General features: G+C 55.6%; 5 protein-coding genes across 9 annotated transcripts in view; 3 read left to right on the forward strand and 2 right to left on the reverse strand.

Moving 5' to 3' along the window:
- Positions 1 to 19796, forward strand: part of SLX1A (SLX1 homolog A, structure-specific endonuclease subunit) — a 127034-nt gene that overhangs the window by 98790 nt on the left and 8448 nt on the right. Inside the window, exons 4-6 of one of the 2 annotated variants that reach the window (XR_007722064.1) lie at positions 1325 to 1452; positions 1621 to 1708; positions 1788 to 1874. Coding sequence is in view for 1 of the 2 variants with exons in the window: in XM_050773998.1 (XP_050629955.1) it covers positions 1325 to 1452; positions 1621 to 1708; positions 1788 to 1817 (246 nt within the window). In the remaining variant the exon portion in view is untranslated. Of the gene's footprint in view, positions 1 to 1324; positions 1453 to 1620; positions 1709 to 1787; positions 1912 to 19796 lie in introns of those variants that run through there. The other variant, XM_050773998.1, reaches the window with a different exon arrangement.
- Positions 1 to 19796, reverse strand: part of LOC126944476 (bolA-like protein 2) — a 146888-nt gene that overhangs the window by 2624 nt on the left and 124468 nt on the right. The gene's annotated exons all lie outside the window — the stretch shown is intronic.
- Positions 3033 to 19796, forward strand: part of LOC126944464 (sulfotransferase 1A1) — a 35827-nt gene continuing 19063 nt past the window's right edge. Inside the window, exons 1-4 of the mRNA XM_050773992.1 lie at positions 3033 to 3434; positions 15319 to 15470; positions 15575 to 15700; positions 15790 to 15887. Coding sequence (XP_050629949.1) covers positions 15323 to 15470; positions 15575 to 15700; positions 15790 to 15887 — 372 coding nt within the window. The 5' untranslated portion in view covers positions 3033 to 3434; positions 15319 to 15322. The remainder of the gene's footprint in view (positions 3435 to 15318; positions 15471 to 15574; positions 15701 to 15789; positions 15888 to 19796) is intronic.
- Positions 5403 to 17948, forward strand: LOC126944466 (sulfotransferase 1A3). Of its 4 annotated transcripts, none has more exons than XR_007722062.1 (7): positions 5403 to 5550; positions 5655 to 5780; positions 5870 to 5967; positions 7649 to 7775; positions 7871 to 7965; positions 8445 to 8642; positions 17860 to 17948. XR_007722062.1 is itself a non-coding variant. In XM_050773995.1 (7 exons), the coding sequence occupies exons 1-7, from the start codon at positions 5403 to 5405 to the stop codon at positions 17657 to 17659; spliced, it is 714 nt and encodes a 237-aa protein (XP_050629952.1). In that variant the 3' UTR covers positions 17660 to 17717. The 4 variants fall into 4 exon arrangements, 2 of the variants coding, with proteins under 2 accessions (XP_050629952.1, XP_050629951.1); XR_007722063.1 differs by having other exon boundaries at positions 8448 to 8642; XM_050773995.1 differs by lacking the exon at positions 17860 to 17948 and adding an exon at positions 17626 to 17717 and having other exon boundaries at positions 8445 to 8530.
- Positions 9284 to 11129, reverse strand: LOC126944474 (SAGA-associated factor 29-like). Its single transcript, XM_050774006.1, has 4 exons — positions 10884 to 11129; positions 9922 to 10051; positions 9705 to 9851; positions 9284 to 9616 (listed from the first exon to the last, which is right to left on the reverse strand). The coding sequence occupies exons 1-4, from the start codon at positions 10981 to 10983 to the stop codon at positions 9463 to 9465; spliced, it is 531 nt and encodes a 176-aa protein (XP_050629963.1). The 5' UTR covers positions 10984 to 11129; the 3' UTR covers positions 9284 to 9462.

The raw sequence follows: 19796 nt of genomic DNA on the forward strand, positions 1-19796 counted from the left end.
CATGGTGGCAAGCAGGAGACTAATCCCAGCTACTGGGAAGGCTGTGGTGGGAGGATTGCTTAAGCCCAGGAGTTGAAGGCTGCAGTAAGCTACGATCGCTCCGCTGCACTCCAGTGTGGTCGACAGGGCATGACCCTGTCTCTGTCGATCTCTCTCTTTTTTTTAGAGGGAGTCTTGCTCTGTTGCCCAGGCTGGAGTGCAGTGATCTCAGCTCACTGGAACCTCCGCCTCCCAGGTTCAAGCGATTCTCCTGTCTCAACCTCCCAAGTGTGCCACCACACCTGCCCAATTTTTGTGTTTTTAGTAGAGATGGGGTTTCACCATGTTGGCCAGGCTGGTCTCAAACTCCTGACCTCAAGTGATCTGCCTGCCTCAGCCTCCCAGAGTGCTGGGATTATAGGCATGAGCCATCATGCCTGGACATGACCCTGTCTCTAAAACAATGTAATGAATTGCAGCTCATTCTTGTGCACTTTTCTGCTACCCCCTTTCCCTTAACACTTAATATTGTCTGGCATGCTACGTGTTTTGTTGATCTCATTAGTCACTCCCACCCCAACTGCCATACTGCACTCTTGGAGGGCAGCACTTACCACTGCTGTGGAACAACGTTCTGCACAGAGCCGATGGCCCAGACATTTTCTTTTTCTTTTTTTTTGGGACGGAATCTCACTCTGTTTCTCAGGCTGGAATGTAATGGTGCGATCTTGGCTCACCGCAACCTCTGCCTCCCGGTTTCAAGCAATTCTCCTGCCTCAGCCTCTGGAGTAGCTGGGATTACAGGCACCTGCCACCGCGCCTGGCTAATTTTTCTATTTTTAGTAGAGACGGGGTTTCAACCATGTTGGCCGGGCTGGTCTCAAACTCCTGACCTCAGGTGATCCTGCCCACCTAAGCCTCCCAAAATGCTGGTATTACAGGCATGAGCCACTGTGCCCGGCCTAAATATTTAATAAAATAATGGATGATGGGTGCCTTCTACTGAGCTCCTGGTAATTGCCAGTGAGTGGAGGACTTGCCCTGTGGAGATTCAGTGACCTGCAGGGGGTTGTTGAGCTGTGAGAAAGTTCAGTCCTGGCTGCAGTGGTGAGGCTGTGACTTAATCAGTCACTGCTGATGTTCACAGGGCATTCACCAGCTTAGTCCCAGGGGCAAGGATTTTAACCCTGCACCTCAGTTTCTTCATTCGTAAGATGCAAATAAGAGTCACTGCTGCCTCACGGAATGCAGCTGTGTGATGCCCGGAACGGTGTCTGCTGCACAGGGGGCTTGCTGCCAGCTCCCTCTCCCTCCTTGTCTCTTACCTGCCGGCTGCCTGGGACAGGATGAAGAGGGGCCCTTGTGTTGCCCCAACCCTGGCTGCTGGCTAAGGGCCCACGTGATCTGCCTGGCAGAGGAGTTCCTTCGGGAAGAACCAGGGCAGCTTCTGCCCCTAGAGGGCCAATGCCCTAGGTGAGTGCAGTCCCCCAGCCCCAGCCTGGTCCAGCTCTGGGAAGAGGGTGCCCAGTTGTGCAATCCAGGCCCAGGCAGCTGAGTCCTGATCTCAGCATCCAGGGCCGATACTGGCGGGGGCTTGTGGCATCTGACTCTGTATCTCCTACCTGCCCCTCTCCTTGGTAGCTGTGAGAAGTCACTGCTTTGGGGAGACCTGATCTGGCTGTGCCAGATGGACACTGAGAAAGAAGTAGAAGACTCAGAATTAGAAGAGGTGAGTGGGCTTTGGTGGCGGGCTCCCTACCCTGCTGTCTGCCCTGGTTTGCCTGTGACCAACTTTCTTGCCTCTGCAGGCACACTGGACAGACCTGCTGGAGACCTGATCCTCAGTGTCCCTACCCACCTCCTACCTCTTTTCTGTGCCACCTGCCGTGGGTCCGGTGGGTTTTTACTTGAGTACAATAAAGTCTGAGTCAAGGGTGCCTTATGGTGGATGCCCAGGGTGGGGGTGGAGCTAGCAGCCCAAGGTCCTGCCAGTCACGGGGCTTCCTCAGGGGCACAGAGGAGGCAGGAGGGGCCCCTGGCACTAGCATGTGAACAGCTTCTACTCTGCCTGGAAACCCTATGCCTCAGTTTTCCCCCACTTGCCTCTGAGGTCATGCAATTCTTGAAAGCCTGGGAGACTTACCTTGGAATTGAATGCAAATAGGACAAAGACCACGGAGGATGGGGGATGCCCTCCTTCCAGGGGGCCCTGTGGCTTCCAGTCTCTGGTCTGTGGAGCCTCTAATCTCTTGCCTGTGGAGCCTCCTTCAAACCCCGGGAAAGAAAAGCACTTGCCAGGGTTGTTGTTCTTCTAGGATCTTCTACTGATGCTCTGTGAGGTTGCCTGGGAGCCATGAAGCTGGGGTTGGCTCCCAGGGCGATGGGACTCTAGTGTCCTTGTCCTTTTTTGTTCTTTCTTTTTTTTTTTGTCACCCAGGCTGGAGCACAATGGCACAGTCTTGGCTCACTGCAACCTCCGCCTCTGGGGTTCAAGCATTTCTCCTGCCTCAAGCTCCCAAGTAGCTGGGACTACAGTAATGTGCCACCACGCCTGGGTAATTTTTGTATTTTTAGTAGAGACGGGGATTCACTAATCTGCCCGCCTCGTCCTCCCAGAGTGCTGGGATTACAGGCATGAATCACTACACCTGGTCTTTTTTTTTTTTTTTTTTTTTTTTTTTTTTTTTGAGACAGAGTCTCACTCTGTTGCCCAGGCTGGAGTGCAGTGGCATGATCTTGGCTCACCGAAACCTCCGCCTCCTGGGTTCAAGCGATTCTCTTGCCTCAGCCTCCCAAGTAGCTAGGATTACAGGTGCCCGCCATCATGCCCAGCTAATTTTCTTTTTTTTTTTTTGAGACGGAGTCTCGCTCTGTCACCCAGGCTGGAGTGCAGTGGCCGGATCTCAGCTCACTGCAAGCTCCGCCTCCCGGGTTCACGCCATTCTCCTGCCTCAGCCTCCCGAGTAGCTGGGACTATAGGCGCCCGCCACCTCGCCCGGCTAAGTTTTTGTATTTTTAGTAGAGACGGGGTTTCACTGTGTTACCCAGGATGGTCTCGATCTCCTGACCTCGTGATCCACCCGTCTCGGCCTCCCAAAGTGCTGGGATTACAGGCTTGAGCCACCGCGCCCGGCCAACCCAGCTAATTTTTGTATTTTTAGTAGAGACAGGGTTTTACCATGTTGGCCAGCCTGGTCTTGAACTGCTGACCTCATGTGATCCTGCCACATCAGCCTCCCAAAGTACTGGGATTACAGGTGTGAGCCACCATGCTCAGCCTCTTTCTTGTTCTGTACGTCCATGCTCTGCTCCACTTCTGTCCCTTCACTCTGCCCATACACATCACTCCAGACTGGCCTTGTGGTCAGAGCCTAGAATGCCTGGGCTGCTGGGGGCCTATGGACTGCACTGGGCCAGAACCCCTGCCGCCTTCAAGACTGGCCTGTAGCCAGCAGGTAGGTGACTTTTCCCAGGCCTGCGTATCCCACCTTTCCCTTCCATCCACTCACCTCCCTTGCCTGGGTCAATTAGAGAAAGCTTGTCAGCCAGGCCTGTAATCTCAGCACTTTGGGAGGCCGAGGCAGGCGGATCATCTGAGCTCAGGAGTTTGAGACCAGCCTGGCCAACATGGTGAAACCCCGTCTCTACTGAAAAAGGAAAAATTAGCCGGGTCTGGTGGCGCACACCTGTAATCCCAGCTACTTGGGAGGCTGAGACAGGAGAATCACCTGAACCCAGGAGGTGGAGGTTACAGTGAACCGAGATCGTGCCACTGCACTGCAGCCTGGGCCTCACATCTTGGGTTTGTAGATCACTCCAAGCTTGGCTGGAGCTGTGGTGCTAAGGAGGGTAATACAGAAGCTTCCCCACCCTCAACCCCACCCCTTCCTTCCTGGAATTGAGTCAAGTCCCAGCCCTGACTCTAGATCCCTCCCACATTGGACCTTCAAAACCCTCAGGGCAGAGAGCAGCCCTGCACTCCCTACACTGCATCCACACTCAGCCCCTGCAGGCAAGGAGAGCACGGGCCAGGTTCCCGAGAGCTCAGGTGAGTGACACAGTGGAATGGCTCAGGGTGCCCTCACCCTGCTCAGCTTGTGGCTCCAACATTCCAGAAGCTGAGGCCTCTGTCATTCCTGCCCTTTCCCATGGATATCCCATTTCAATTAGACAACCCAGTCTGGCCAGAATCCCCCTCCATTCCTTCTTTTCCTTTGTATATTTTTGAGACAAGGTGTTGCTCTGTCACCCAGTCTGGAGTGTAGTGGGATCCTGGCCCACTGCAGCCTCAAATTCCTAGGCTAAGGCAATCCAGCCGCCTCAGCCTCCTGAGTAGCTGGGGTTACAAGAGCAAGCCGCCACACCCAGCTAATTTTGAAAACTATTTTTTGTAGAGGAGAGGGGTTGCTTCGTTGTCCGGGTTGGTCTCAAACTCCGGGGCTCAAGGGATCCTTTCCCGTTGGCCTCCCAAGGCTCTGGGATTACAGGCGGAAGTCACCCTGCCTGCGCCCCTCCTTTTGCTGAGTCATCAGAGTTTTCATTCCCACACCAGGCTCTGGCTCCCAATACCAGCTTAGTTGCTCAATGGGCCGTGTTTGTTCTGGAGCCCAGATGGACTGTAGCCGGGCAAGTGGATCACAGGCCTGGCCAGCCTGGGAGGTTTCCACATGTGAGGGGCCTGAGGGGCTCAAGGAGGGGAGCATTGGGGAGAGGAGCCCACTGGATGGAGGCTGGGGGTCACAGCAGGAAATGGTGAGACAAAGGGCACAGGCAGGCCCTGGAGCTTCTTCAGTGCAGCTGAACTCTCCTGGAGACCATCACACACCTGCGCCGCGAGGGTGCTTTCACTGGTGTGCACCATGGCCCAGGCCCTGGGATTTTGAACAGCTCTGCAGGTGAATGAAAGGTGTGGCCACGCTGGGGAACCACCGCACTAGAGGCTGACCTGGTTTCAGTCCCAGACCCGCCACTGACTGGCCTTGTGAGCACGGGCAAGTTGCTCTGCCTCCCTAGGCCTCAGTGACATCCCTGAAAGCAAAATCTCTGCCAAGGGGCAGCCGGGCGCTGGCTCACACCTGTAATCCCAGCACTTTGGGAGGCCGAGGCAGATGAATCACTTGAGGCCAGGAGTTCGAGACCAGCCTGGCCAACATGGTGAAACCCTGTCTCTACTTAAAAAAAAAAAAAATTAGCTGAGCGTGGTTGTACATGCTTGTAATCCTAGCTACTTGCGAGGCCAAGGTGGGAGGATTGCTTGAACCCAAGAGGCAGAGTTTGCAGTGAGCTGAGATTGTGCCACTGCACTCCAGCTTGGGTGACAGAGTGAGACTCTATCTGAGAAAAAAAAAAAAAGAATTCCGCACATGGTGCTGTTGTGATGGTGTTAAGGGAATGGGCCTGGCTCTGGCCCCTGACGCAGGAACATGGAGCTGATCCAGGACACCTCTCGCCCGCCACTGGAGTATGTGAAGGGGGTCCCGCTCATCAAGTACTTTGCAGAGGCACTGGGACCCCTGCAGAGCTTCCAAGCCCAGCCTGATGACCTGCTCATCAGCACCTACCCGAAGTCCGGTAGGTGAGGAGGGTCACCCACCCTCTCCCAGGTGGCAGTCCCCACCTTGGCCAGCGAGGTTGTGCCCTCGGCCTGCTCACCTCCCATCTCCCTCCCTCTCCAGGCACCACCTGGGTGAGCCAGATACTGGACATGATTTACCAGGGTGGCGACCTGGAGAAGTGTAACCGGGCTCCCATCTACATACGGGTGCCCTTCCTTGAGGCCAATGATCCAGGGGATCCCTCAGGTGCATGGCTGGGTCCTGGGTGCAAGGGGAGGGGAGGAAGACAGGGCTGGGGCTTCAGCTCACCAGACCTTCCCTGACCTACTGCTCAGGGATGGAGATTCTGAAAGACACACCGGCCCCACGGCTCATCAAGTCACACCTGCCCCTGGCCCTGCTCCCCCAGACTCTGTTGGATCAGAAGGTCAAGGTGAGACCTGGCACAATGGTTCACACCTGTCATCCCAGTTTGAGGCTGAGGTGGGAGGATCCCTTGAAGGCGAGAGATGGAGACCAGCCTGGGCAACATTGCTGTAGAGATGGCATCCCATCTCTACAAAAAAAATTAAAAACCTGGTGTGGTGGCACAGACTGTTCCCACTTAGGAGGCTCAGCGGGGAGGATTGTGAATTGGAGGCTGCAATGAGCCCTGATCCTGCTGCTGCCCTCCAGCCTGGGCAACACAGCAAAACCATCTCTACAAAAAAAAAAGTTCCTGCTGAGTGGCAAGGAAAGCCAGGAAGGGGAGCTCAGGCGCCCCCCAGCCATGTTCCTGTTCTTCTGGAAGGGCCTCCTCACTTCTTTTTTTTTTTTTTTGAGACGGAGTCTCGCTGTGTCGCCCAGGCTGGAGTGCAGTGGCCGGAACTCAGCTCACTGCAAGCTCCGCCTCCCGGGTTTTTACACCATTCTCCTGCCTCAGCCTCCCGAGTAGCCGGGACTACAGGCGCCCGCCACCTCGCCCGGCTAGTTTTTTTCATATTTTTTAGTAGAGACGAGGTTTCACCGTGTTAGCCAGGATGGTCTTGAACTCCTGACCTCGTGATCCGCCCGTCTCGGCCTCCCAAAGTGCTGGGATTACAGGCTTGAGCCACCGCGCCCGGCCGGGCCTCCTCACTTCTACGAGGCTCATCATCACATCTTTTTTTTTTGAGACAGAGTCTTGCTCTATCACCTTGGCTGCAGTGCAGTGGCGTGATCTCGGCTCACTGCAACCTCAGCCTCCTGAGTAGCTGGGATTACAGGCATGTCAGCATGCCCTGCTAATTTTTGTATTCTTTTTAGTAGAGACGGAGTTTCACCATGTTGGTCAAGTGGATCTCGAACTCTTGACCATGTGATCTTCCCGCCTCGACCTCACAAAGTGCTGGGATTACAGGCGTGAGCCACTGTGCCTGGCCCTTTTTTCTTTCTCTCTCTCTCTTTTTTTTTGAGACAGAGTTTCACTCTTGTTGCCCAGGCTGGAGTACAATGATGCTATCTTGGCTCACTGCAACCACCGCCTCCTAGATTCAAGCGATTCTCCTGCTTTAGCCTCCCAAGGAGCTAGGATTACAGGCACCTGCCACCACGCCCAGCTAATTTTGTATTTTTGGTAGAGATGGGGTTTTGCCATGTTGGTCAGGCTGGTCTTGAACTCCTGACCTCAGGTGATCGGGCCACCTTGGCCTCCCAAAGTGCTGGGATTACAGGCGTGAGCCACCGTGCCCGGCCTTCATCACATCTTGAGAGAGGACACTGTCTATCTCTTGCTCTGATGAAGGTCCGATGCCAAGATAGTGAGTCTCTACAGTGCACACTTAAGAAAGGCAATGTGTGGGTACTCACAGGTCAGCAGAGGAGGGGGCTGGTGGGGACCGGGCATGCCTTGCTCCAGATCGGAGTGTGACAGCATTGATGCAGATTATATTAGTATAGAATATGGTCTCAGGGACCAGGCAGGACTTTGGCTTCTGAGCAGGGTTCAGATCCCAGCTTGGCCCTACCTGTGCCGTGAGATCTCAAGCAAGTCAGCCTCTAAGCCTCAGGTTCCTCCTTTGCCAATCCAAGAGATGAGCTGGCCTGGGGTGAGCTGTGTGGTCATGGCGCTGGGGCTGGGTCCTCTGCCCCTGCAGGTGGTCTATGTTGCCCGAAACCCAAAGGATGTGGCGGTCTCCTACTACCATTTCCACCGTATGGAAAAGACGCACCCTGAGCCTGGGACCTGGGACAGCTTCCTGGAGAAGTTCATGGCCGGAGAAGGTGGGTGTGACGGGAGGAAGGAGGGTGTGGAGCCGAGAGGTGGTGGCTACAACGCACAGTAACCCTGTGTCGCTGCCCCCTGCCCGCTTCTCCAGTGTCCTACGGGTCCTGGTACCAGCACGTGCAGGAGTGGTGGGAGCTGAGCCACACCCACCCTGTTCTCTACCTCTTCTATGAAGACATGAAGGAGGTGAGACCACCTGTGATGCTTCCCCTCATGTGACACCTGGGGGCAGGCACCTCACAGGGACCCGCCAAGGCCACCCAGCCCTGTTCCTGGGCGGCCCCCACAGCAGGCCGGGATTTCCCATCCTGCCTCCCTGGCCCAGGCCTCCCCGCTACAGCCTCACCTGGCAGCGGGTCCCACACAGCTCTCATCTCCCGCAGCTGAGTCAGCTGCATGGGGGGCCACGGATTAGATACTTAGTCCTATTGATTATCCCCACCAAAGGGTGTGCCACCCAGGGCCCCAGTCACAGAAAAAGACCATCCCGGTCCTCACCCATAGGAGCCAAGCCCAGCTCATGATGGAATCACAGGGCAGAGAGCAATTCATTTTATCCCAGGGACCAGGGCCCCAGGGATCAAGGCTCTTCGGGGTTTCTCGGGGAAGTGGCCAGATCCCCTCTGAGGTTAGAGAGGGGACTTGTTTTGTTTTGCTCCACTGAGGAGCCTCTGCTGCTCAGAACCCCAAAAGGGAGATTCAGAAGATCCTGGAGTTTGTGGGGCGCTCCCTGCCAGAGGAGACTGTGGACCTCATGGTTCAACACACGTCATTCAGGGAGATGAAGAAGAACCCTATGACCAACTACACCACCGTCCCCCAGGAGTTCATGGACCACAGCATCTCCCCCTTCATGAGGAAAGGTGGGTGCCGGCCAGCACGGGGGTTTGGGGCCGGTGGGAGCAGCAGCTGGAGCCTCCCCATTGGCACTCAGAGCCTCCCTTTGGGCGGGACTCCAGCTTTACTCCCTTCCTCCCTTCCTTCCCCAGGCATGACTGGGGACTGGAAGACCACTTTCACCGTGGCGCAGAATGAGCGCTTCGATGCGGACTATGCGGAGAAGATGGCAGGCTGCAGCCTCAGCTTCCGCTCTGAGCTGTGAGAGCGGCTCCCGGGGTCACTGCTGAGGGAGTGTGTGAATCTATCCTGACCAATGGGCTCAAGAATAAAGTATGATTTTTGAGTCAGGCACAGTGGCTCACGTCTGCAATCCAAGCGATTTGGGAGGCTGAGCTGGGAGTATCGCAATAGGCCACACATTTGAGACCAGCCTGGTAAAATAGTGAGACCTCATCTCTACAAAGATGTAACGTAATTAGCCACATGTGCTGGCACTTACCTGTAGTCCCAGCTACTTGGGAAGCAGAGGCTGGAGGATCATTTCAGCCCAGGAGGTTGTGGATACCGTGAGTTACGATTATGCCCATACACGACAGCCTGGATGACAAGCAAGACCCTCCCTCCAAAGAAAATAAAGTTCAATTAAAATAAAATACGATTTGTGTTCGTGTAGAGCCTGTATTGGAAAGGAAGAGAAACTCTGAGCTGAGAGAGTGAATGCCCAGTGGGCCAGATATGGTCACCTCTCCCCCAGCCTCCAGCTCCCTAGGTTACCATGTCTGGGCAAGGGAGAAGGGTTTGGAGAAGTAAAACCCAGGAGATGTGTGGAGAGGGGATGTCTGTTTAATCCCAGCATATCCTCTGCTGTCCTGCCCCAGGATGGTGGAGGATGTCGAGTCCACTGGGCGGTGTCACTTTTTCTTGGGCTCCTTGGAAGCCACCAGCTACCTCTGGGCCACACTGAGGTGAGGGGAGTAGCCTTCTGCATAGGAGGTGTCTTCAAACAGGATAGAGTAGTCATCCTGGGGCTGTGGGGCAGGGGGACAGAAGGGGCTGAGAGCAGCCCTCGGGCTACTATCACTCACTTGTTGGTGGCATGGCTGTAACTGACCACCTTGGCCAGGATCCACTGCTTGTCTCCATCCACAGCCTTCACCCGGGCAGCCACCTTGTCTCCAGGTCTGGCCACGTAGTCCCCTGAGGCGGGGACGGCCCCACAGCGGAGTGGGGGCCTGTGAGCAGAACAAAGGGTCAGTCCCAGCCCCTGGGCACCAGCCCCTCCCTCGCAGCTGCTGCCCTCACTTGTCACCGGGCTTCCCAATCCACAGGGGCAGGGTCATGGCCGACTGCTGCAGCAGGGTCATCAGCACCCCTCTGTGCATGGTCTTCCGGGGTGGCTCCGAGTCATTGTAGAGACCTGCGATTTTGGCCGCTGTGGGAAGGAAGGGAGGCCTGAGGCCCCAGGGACAGGTGCTGGCCCTGACCCCCCAGCATGCTGCACTGAGCTGTTGGAGGACCCCCTGGGAACCCCCAGCCCCTGAGTGAACCTGAGGGTCCAGCAGGACTGTGACCCGATCGGCCAGGTGTCCTACAGGGGCTGCTGCACTGAACTACAGATGGGTGAGACGGCAGCACAGCAGGCACCCGAGGGAAGAAACCAGGCGGGGGACAAAGCAGGTTCTGAGGTACTGGTGAGGTTCTCTTCTTGATGTCGGTGCTGACACAGAAATGTGTTTCGTTAGTGAAAAGTTCCTAAAATTCGAAGGGTCCAGCGGGAGTCGGGGTGAGGCCGGGCACTTCTTCAGCGTCCAGCTGCTCTACTGCCTGAATCCCTGGTACCCAGGCCCTGTCTATGTGGGGTTCACTGTCAACCCTGTTCGTCAGGTCCAGCAGCACAATGGGGCCGCAAAAAAGGTGGAGCTAGGCGGACCAGTGGGCGAGGTCCCTGATAACAGGGGAAGGAAGGGTCTCTCTGTCCGGAGGAAGGCTTCCTGGAGGAAGTGGAACCGGGGGGCACAAGCCTGATGAGAGGGACCCGCCAGGCCTGTGACATGGGCGGGGCGTCTAGGGCGAGGACTGAGCCAGTCGCAGGGGAGGAGCCTAACGGGGAGGCTGTGCCCTGGGAATCTCGGCGGTGGAAATCCGGGGAGAAGCTGTCTGAGGCAAGGGTGATGATCCAGGCTGGGGTCCAGCGCAGGCGTCTTGATGGGCACGCTGGAGTCGGGTGGAGCACAGGAGGGAGAGGAGCGGGAAGAGGTGGGTACCTGGGCTGGAGGCGGGGCCTGAGGTGGGCAGGTGCAGGGGGCGTGCCTTCAGGAGTTGCAGGGCCTGGGGCTCAGCTGAAGCCGGGAGTGAGGACCCCATTCTCAGGCGGGATACGAGGGAACCCGCGGCGAGGGCGCTGGGCTACGCCCGCAGTGGGGCGCGGCGGGGCTCACAGGACATCGCTGTTCTCCTCCCCAGGGAGATTGTGCTCGTCGTGCACGGCTTCCCTTCTGCCGTGGCCGCCCTGCGGGTAAGGAAGGAGACCGGGCGGCGGCATGTGGCCCGGATTTGGCGTCCGACCCCTGCCTGGAGCCGCCCTGACCACCCCGTACCCCGCCGCGGTTGGAGTGGGCCTGGCACCCCCGCCCTGGGCGCGCCTCCCGGTCCCGCTGCTCCCCGACCTCCGCCCGCCGCACCGCACTGACCACTGGCCTTCGGGCCTCCTCCGCCCCAGGGCGCCACGCAGGTCCCTTTGCTGACGCCGAGCCTGAGCCTGAGCCGGTCCCGGGGCCCAAGAGGCCTGTGCGCCCTGCGCGCCCGCGCGCTCCAGGGGAGGTCAGCCCCAGACAGGGCGGCTTATCCTCCAGAGGACTTTGGATCCAGCTGTTGAGGAGCCAGGAAACGCCCTGACAATTTTGCGACCCTGTCCCCGTCTCTAAGATGGGGATGATAGTATTTATGGCCATTCCTGAGAACAGCAGGACCTGCCTTTTTCCTTTGACTGGAAGGTTCTTCTCTACACCTTCTGTCTTGATAACCTGCCACCTCCACAGGGAGGTCTTCCCTATCGCCCGATTTAAAATTGCAGCCCTGAGAAGCCGGGCATGGTGGCACATGGTTGTAGTCCCAGCTACGGGGGAGGCTGAGGTGGGAGGATGGCTTGAGCCAGGAGTTGGAGGCGGAAGTGAGCTATGATCACTCCATTGCACTCCAGCCTGGGGGAAAGACCAAGACCCTGTCTCTAAAAAAATAAAATACAATAAAATTGCAGCTCTTTCTTGTGCACTTCCCTGCCCGCCCCCCTTTCCTGAACACTTTTATTGTCTGCCGTACTACAAATGTTATGCATCTCATTAAACCCCATCCGAACCTGTGTGCTACACTGCCTGAGGGCAGCTCTTGTCACTGCTGTAGAACAAAGTCCCACATAGAGCCGATGGCCAACAAATAGTTAATAAAATAACAGAGGATGGTCCTGGCTTCTACTGAGCTCTCGGTAAATTTGAGTGAGTAGAGGGCTTGCCCCTGCAGAGGTTCAGTGACCTGGCAGCTCTGGCTGCAGTGGTGAGGCTGTGACTCAATCAATAACTGCTCATGCTCACAGGACACTGGCCAGCTTAGTCCCTGGGGTCAAGGATTTTAACCCCCCCCACCTCCATTTCCTCATCTCTAAGATGTGAATAATAGTCACCCCTGCCTCATAGGATTGATCTGTGTAACGCCCCTCCCACCTTTTTTCTGTGCCACCCACTGCGGGTCTGGGGCTTTTTTCTGGAATGCAATACAAAGTCTGAGTCAAGGGTGCCTTCTGTTGGTTGCTGAGGGCGGGGGCAGAGCTAGTAGCCCATGGTCCTGCCAGTCAAGGGGCTTCCAGAGGGAGGACGGGCCTGTGGCCCTAGCATGTGAGCAAGCTCTTCTCTGCCTGGAAGCCCCGTGCCTCAGCTTCCCCCACACTCCCACCTGCCCGCTTGCCTCTGAACTCAGGCAATTCTTGGAAAGCTTGGGAGACTCACCTTTACTCAGATGGTTACCTGTCTCATGCCCAGCTTGACCTTGAACTTTAAATAGTGAGGACAAAGAACGAGGAGGATGGGGGGATGCACTCCTTCCACAGGGCCCTGTGGCTTCCAAGCCTCAGCCTCCTCTGGTCTCTTGAAGCCTCCTTCAAACCCAGGGAAACAAAAGCATGTGCCACAAGCTGCTGTTTTTCTAGGATCTTCTAGCGATACTCCGAGAGCCATGAAACTGTTCCTCCGAGAACAGTTTCTCCGAGAGCCATGAAACTGGGGCTGGCTCCCAGGGTGATGGGACTCCAGTGTCTGTTCTTTCTTGTTCTATGCATCCATGCTCTGCTCCACCACTGCCCCTTCAACTCTGCCCACACATATTACTCCAGACTGGCCTTGTGGTCAGAGCTTGGAATGCCTGGGCTGCTGGGGGCTTGCATGTAGGCTGCACTGGACTAGAAGCATTGGTGCCTTCAAGACTGCCCTGGGAAACATGACCTGCCCCGTTTCTGTCTAGTGAGTACCCATTTTTCCCTACTCACCAGCTCACTTCCCTTGGCTGGGTCAATTAGAAAAAGCTCCTCTATTGGCCTGCCCTGTAGGGTGGAATTCAGAGGGCAGCTCAGGAAACTGGTGAGAGCTCAAAAAATTTAAAAAAAGGGCCAGGCGTGGTGGCTCATGCCTGTAATCCCAGTACTTTGGGAGGCCAGGGCGGGCAGATCACCTGAGGTTAGGAGTTCAAGACCAGCCTGACCAACATTGGAGAAACCCCGTCTCTACTAAAAATACAAAAATTAGTTGGGTGTGGTGGTGGGTGCCTGTAATCCCAGCTACTCAGGAGGCTGAGGCAGGAGAATCGCTTGAACCCGTGAGGCGGAGGCTGCAGTGAGCCAAGATCATGCCACTGCACTCCAGCCTGGGCAACAGATCAAGACTCCTTCTCAAAATAAATAAATTAATTAATTAAACTAAATTTTAAAAAGATGCATACATTGGGCTCTTTTGCCTTTTATTCTTGTGTTTTCTAATCACAACTAAACACTAAACTCCCATCTTGGCTTTGTAGATTACTCTAAGCTTGGCTGCAGCTGTGGTGCTAAGGAGGGTAATGGAGAAGTTCCCTCACTCTCAATCACACCCCTTCCTTCCCGGAGCCAACCCAGGTCTGGCCCTGACTCTGGATCCCTCCCACACTGGACCTACCACACCCTCAGGGCAGACCATAGCTCTACACTCCCCACACTCAGCCACCAGGACAAGAGAGCCAGATTCCAGAGAGCTCAGATGAGTACCAGAGCGGAATGGCCCAGGACGCCCTCACACTACTCAGTTTCTGCAGCCAACATTCCAGCAGCCGAGGCCTCTGCCATACTGGCTGCTTCCCCATGGATATCCAGTTTCACTAGGGGAACCCCAGCCTGGCTTCCCTTCCTTCTTTTTTATTTTTGTTTCTTTGGGACAGGGCTTGGCTCTGACACCCAGTCTGGAGTGCAGTGGCCAAACTGTAGCTCACTGCAGCCTCAAAATCATGGGCTCGAATGAACATCACGCCTCAACCTCCCGGGTAGCTGGCTGTACAGGAGAGAGCCACCATGCCCAGCTAATTTTTCAAACTTATTTTTAATTTAGTTTTTTTTTTTTTTTTTGAGACGGAGTTTTACTCTTGTTGCCCAGGCTGGAGTGCAATGGCGTGATACAGCTCACTGCAACCTCTGCCTCCCGGGTTCAGTTGACTCTCCTGCCTCAGCCTCCCGAGTAGCTGGGATTACAGGCATGCACTATCACGCCTGGCTAATTTTGTATTTTTCGTAAAGAAGGGGTTTCTCCATGTTGGTCAGGCTGATCTCGAACTCCCGACCTCAGGTGATCTGTCCACCTCGACCTCCCAAAATGCTGGGATTACAGGTGTGAGCCACTGCACCTGGCTGCCCAGCTCATTTTTAAACATATTTTTTCTAGAGATAGGGTCTTGCTATATGGCCCAGGTTGGTCTCAAAGTCTAAGGCTCAAGTGATTCTTCCCCATTGGGCTTCCAAAGCTCTGGGTTTCCAGGCATGAGCCACCATGTCCCCTCCTCATTCTGCTGAATCATCAGAGTTTTGTTCATTCCCACACCAGGCTCTGGCCCCCAATACCAGCTCAGTTGCTCAATGGACCATGTTTGTCCTGGAGCCCAGATGGACTGTGGCCGGGCAAGTGGATCACAGGCCTGGCCAGCCTGGTAGGTTTCCACACGTGAGGGGCCTGAGGGGCTCAAGGAGGGGAGCATCAGGGAGAGGAGCCCACTGGGTGGAGGCTGGGGGTTCACAGCAGGAAATGGTGAGACAAAGGGCACTGGCTGGTAGGGAGACAGCACAGCCAGGCCCTAGAGCTTCCTCAGTGCAGCTGGACTCTCCTGGAGACCGTCACACACTCTGCTATCTGGGCCCCCTGCCACGAGGGTGCTTTCACTGGTCTGCACCATGGCCCAGGCCCTGGGATTCTGAACAGCTCTGCAGGTGAATGAAAGGTGTGGCCAGGCTGGGGAACCACCGCATTAGAGGCTGACCTGGTTTCAGCCCCAGCCCCGCCACTGACTGGCTTTGTGAGCGTGGGCAAGTCACTCAGCCTCCCTAAGCCTCAATGACATCCCTAAAAGCAAGAATGCGGCTTTCTTGCTGTTGTGATGGTGTTAAGGGAACAGGCCTGGCTCTGGCCCCTGACGCAGGAACATGGAGCTGATCCAGGACACCTCTCGCCCGCCACTGGAGTATGTGAAGGGGTTCCCGCTCATCAAGTACTTTGCAGAGGCACTGGGACCCCTGCAGAGCTTCCGGGCCCGGCCCGATGACCTGCTCATCAGCACCTACCCCAAGTCCGGTAGGTGAGGAGGGCCACCCACCCTCTCCCAGGCGCCAGTCCCCACCTTGGCCAGCGAGGTTGTGCCCTCAGCCTGCTCACCTCCCATCTCCCTCCCTCTCCAGGGACTACCTGGGTGAGCCAGATTCTGGACATGATCTACCAAGGCGGCGACCTGGAGAAGTGTCGCCGAGCTCCCATCTTCATGCGGGTGCCCTTCCTTGAGTTCAAAGCCCCAGGGATTCCCTCAGGTGTGTGACCATGTCCTGGGTGCAAGGGGAGGGGAGGAAGACAGGGCTGGGGCTTCAGCTCACCAGACCTTCCCTGACCCACTGCTCAGGGATGGAGACTCTGAAAGACACACCGGCCCCACGGCTCCTGAAGACACACCTGCCCCTGGCTCTGCTGCCCCAGACTCTGTTGGATCAGAAGGTCAAGGTGAGTCCGGGCACAGTGGTTTATGCCTATCAGCTCAGCACTTTGGGAGTCCAAGGCAGGAGGCTGACTTGAGGCCAGAAGTTGGAAACCAGCATGGGCAACATAGGGATGCAGTCTCTTTCCAGAAAAAAAAAAAAAAAAAAAAAAAAAAAAAGCCAGGTGTGGTAGCATGTGCCTGTGGTATCAGCTTCTTGGGAGACTGATCTGGGAGGATCACCCAGCCCAGAAGTTTGAGGCTGCAGTGGAGCCATGATCACACCACTGCATTCCAGCCTGTGTGACAGAGAGAGACCCCGACTCAAAGAAAGAAAAAAACCAAAAAGAACAAAAAACGTCCAGATGCGGGGCATGGGAATCCAGGGAAGGAGGCTCCGGCGCAACCCAGCTTCGGTCCTGTTCTTCCGGGAAGGTCGCTCCACTTCTTTCAACCTGGTCTCGTCTTCAGCGGGGACACCATCTGCTTCTTGCTCTGGCAAGGGTCTGATGACCAGAAACACAAGACTCTTCAGTGTCTGCCTCAGAAAGGCAGCGTGTGGGTGCTCACGGGGCCACTGAGGAGGGAGCTGGAGGGGACCGGGCATGCCTTGCTCCAAATTGGGGTGTGAAGGCATTTATGCAGATTATATTAGTGTAGAATATGGATCCAGGGACCAGGCCAGACTTTGACATCTGAGCAGGGTTCAAATCCCAGCTTGGCCCTACCTGTGCCGTAAGATCTCAAGCACGTCAGCCGCTAAGCCTCAGGTTCCTCCTTTGCTAAACCAAGAGATGAGCTGGCCTGGGGTGAGCTGTGTGGTGATGGCACTGAGGTTGGGTCCTCTGCCCTGCAGGTGATCTATGTTGCCTGAAACCCAAAGGATGTGGCGGTCTCCTACTACCACTTCTATCTCATGGCCAAGGTGCACCCTGAGCCTGGGACCTGGGACAGCTTCCTGGAGAAGTTCATGGCCGGAGAAGGTGGGTGTGACGGGAGGAAGGAGGGTGTGGAGCCGAGAGGTGGTGGCTACAACGCACAGTAACCCTGTGTCGCTGCCCCCTGCCCGCTTCTCCAGTGTCCTACGGGTCCTGGTACCAGCACGTGCAGGAGTGGTGGAAGCTGAGCCACACCCACCCTGTTCTCTACCTCTTCTATGAAGACATGAAAGAGGTGAGACCACGTGCGATGCTTCCCCTCATGTGACACCTGACGGCAGGCACCTCACAGGGACCCGTCAAGGCCGCCCAGCCCCTTTCCTGGGCAGCCCCCACTGCGGGTCCGGATTCCCCACCCTGCCTCCCTGGCCCAGGCCTCCCCGCTACAGCCCCACCTGGCAGTGGACCCCACACAGCTCTCATCTCCCGCAGCTGAGTCAGCTGCATGGGGGGCCACGGATTATATACTTACTCCTATTGATTATCCCCACCAAAGGTTGTGCCACCCAGGGCCACAGTCACGGAAGAAGACCATCCCGGTCCTCACCCATAGGAGCCAAGCCCAGCTCATGATGGGATCAGAGGGCAGAGAGCAATTCATTTTATCCCAGGGACCGGGGCCCCGGGGGTCGAGGAGCTGGCTCTGTGGGTTTTCTAGTGGAAGTGGCCAGTTCCCCTCTGATGTTAGAGAAGGGGACCCCTTTTATTTTCCTGAATCAGCAAACCTAGCCTCCACTGAGGAGCCTCTGCTGCTCAGAACCCCAAAAGGGAGATTTGGAAGATCCTGGAGTTTGTGGGGCGCTCCCTGCCAGAGGAGACCGTGGACCTCATGGTTCAACACACGTCATTCAAGGAGATGAAGAAGAACCCTATGGCCAACTACACCACCGTCCCCCAGGAGTTCATGGACCGCAGCATCTCCCCCTTCATGAGGAAAGGTGGGTGCCGGCCAGCACGGGGGTTTGGGGCAGGTGGGAGCAGCGGCTGGAGCCTCCCCATAGGCACTCGGGGCCTCCCCTGGGATGAGACTCCAGCTTTGCTCCCTGCCTTCCTCCTCCAGGAATGACTGGGGACTGGAAAACCACCTTCACCGTGGCGCAGAATGAGCGCTTCGATGCGGACTATGCGGAGAAGATGGCAGGCTGCAGCCTCAGCTTCCGCTCTGAGCTGTGAGAGGGGCTCCCGGGGTCACTGCAGAGGGAGTGTGCGAATCAAGCCTGACCAAGTGGCTCAAGAATCAAATATGAATTGAGGGCCAGGGACAGTAGGTCATATCTGTAATCCCAGCAATTTGGGAGGCTGAGGTGGGAGGATCATTTGAACCCAGGAGTTCAAGACCAACCTGGGCAACATAGTGAGATTCTGTTGAAAATAATAATAATAACAAAATAAAATCAATTTTAACAAAAAGAATAAAATATGATTTGTGGGCCAGGCAGAGTGGCTCATGCCTATAATCTCAGCAATTTGCAAAGTTGAGGCCAGAGGATTACTGGAGGAGAGGAGTTTGGGACCAGCCTGGTCAATGTTACAAGACGCCATCCCTACAAAAATTTGAGAAAATGATCTGCACGTGGTGGTGGGCACCTGTAGTCCCAGCTACTTGGCAAGAGAAGGCAGGAGGATCAGCTGAGCCAGGAAGGTTGTGGCTGTAGTTGGCTGTGACTAGGCTAATCTACTCAAGCCTGAGGGACAGAGTGAACCTTGCCTTGAGAAATAAATAAATAAAATTTAATTAAAATAAATTATGATTCAGGACCAGTCTGGCCAGCATGGTGAAACCCCGTCTCTACTAAAACAAACAAAGAAAACAAAAACAAACAAGCAAAAAACAAAAACAAAAACAAAAAAACAAAACACAAAAATGAGCCAAGCATGGTGGCAGGCACCTGTAATCTCAGCTACTCCGGAGGCTGAGGCAGGAGAATCGCTTGAACCCAGGGATAGATATTGCAGTGAGCCAAGATCGTGCCACTTCACTCCAGCCTGGGCATAAGAGCAAAACTCTGTCTTGAAAATAAATAAATAATTAAATTAAATTAAATACTATTTTTATTTGAGCTGGGCTCACTGGCTTATGCCTGTAATCTCAGCACTTCAGCCTGGCGGATCACTTGAGGTCAGGAGTTCAAGACCAGCCCGGCCAACATGGCGAAACCCCATCTCTACTAAAAATATAAAAATTAGCTGGGCATGGTGGTGTGCACCTGTAATCCCACCTACTCCGGAGGCGGAGGTGGGAGAATCGATTGAACCGAGGAGGTGGAGGTTTCATTGAGCCAGGATCATGCCACTGTGCTCCAGGCTGGGCGATAGAGCAAGACTCAGTCTTAAAACAACAACAACAAAACTATGACTTGTGTTCAATGCAGAGTCTCTATTTCAAGCCAAGAGAAACCCTGAACTGAAAGAGTGATTGCCCACTGGGGCCAAATACGGCCACCTCCCCACTCCAGCTCCCCAACTTGCCCTGTTTGGAGAGAGGAGAGGGTCTGGAGAAGTAAAACCCAGGAGATGAGTGGAGGAGGAATGTCTGTTTAATCCCAGCACATCCTCTGCTGTCCTGCCCTGTGTCGTTGGGGGATGGTGAGTCCACCAGGCAGCGTCACTTTTTCTTGGGCTCCTTACAAGCCACCACGTACCTCTGAGCCACATTCAGGGGAGGGGAATAGCCGTCTGCATAGGAGGTGTCTTCAAATAGGACCGAGTAGTCATCCTGGGGCTGTGTGGCAGGCAGACAGGAGGGCTGCTCAGAGAGCCCCAGGCCAGGACAGGCACCCCCTTCCCCCAGCCTAGACCACAGGAGCCACTGGGCCGTGGACTCTCAGCCACTCTCATCATCCTTCACTCTGGGGTCAAGAAATCTTAGCCCAGTCCCTGCTGCTACACAGCTCTTTTCTCAGTGGCTAGAGACCCAGGGCAGTGAAAAGGGTGGGGAGAGGAAGGGGCGTTGACTCCCTCCCCAGTGGGGCCATAGCTGGAGGGTCTGCTGCCTTT

This window comes from Macaca thibetana, chromosome 20 (assembly GCF_024542745.1).
Source record: "Macaca thibetana thibetana isolate TM-01 chromosome 20, ASM2454274v1, whole genome shotgun sequence".
Lineage (NCBI taxonomy): Eukaryota > Metazoa > Chordata > Mammalia > Primates > Cercopithecidae > Macaca > Macaca thibetana.

Excerpts from the sequence above, each read along its gene's own strand:
- LOC126944466 (XM_050773994.1), top strand. The coding sequence starts at position 5,403 with ATGGAGCTGATCCAGGACACCTCTCGCCCGCCACTGGAGTATGTGAAG. Across the intron at positions 5,551-5,654 it reads CAGCACCTACCCGAAGTCCG|GCACCACCTGGGTGAGCCAG; the intron begins GTAGGTGAGGAG and ends CTCCCTCTCCAG. Across the intron at positions 7,966-8,461 it reads TCTATGAAGACATGAAGGAG|AACCCCAAAAGGGAGATTCA; the intron begins GTGAGACCACCT and ends TCTGCTGCTCAG.
- LOC126944474 (XM_050774006.1), bottom strand. The coding sequence starts at position 10,983 with ATGGGGTCCTCACTCCCGGCTTCAGCTGAGCCCCAGGCCCTGCAACTC. Across the intron at positions 10,052-10,883 it reads AGGCCCCGCCTCCAGCCCAG|CGGCCAAAATCGCAGGTCTC; the intron begins GTACCCACCTCT and ends TCCTTCCCACAG. Across the intron at positions 9,852-9,921 it reads ATTGGGAAGCCCGGTGACAA|GCCCCCACTCCGCTGTGGGG; the intron begins GTGAGGGCAGCA and ends TTCTGCTCACAG.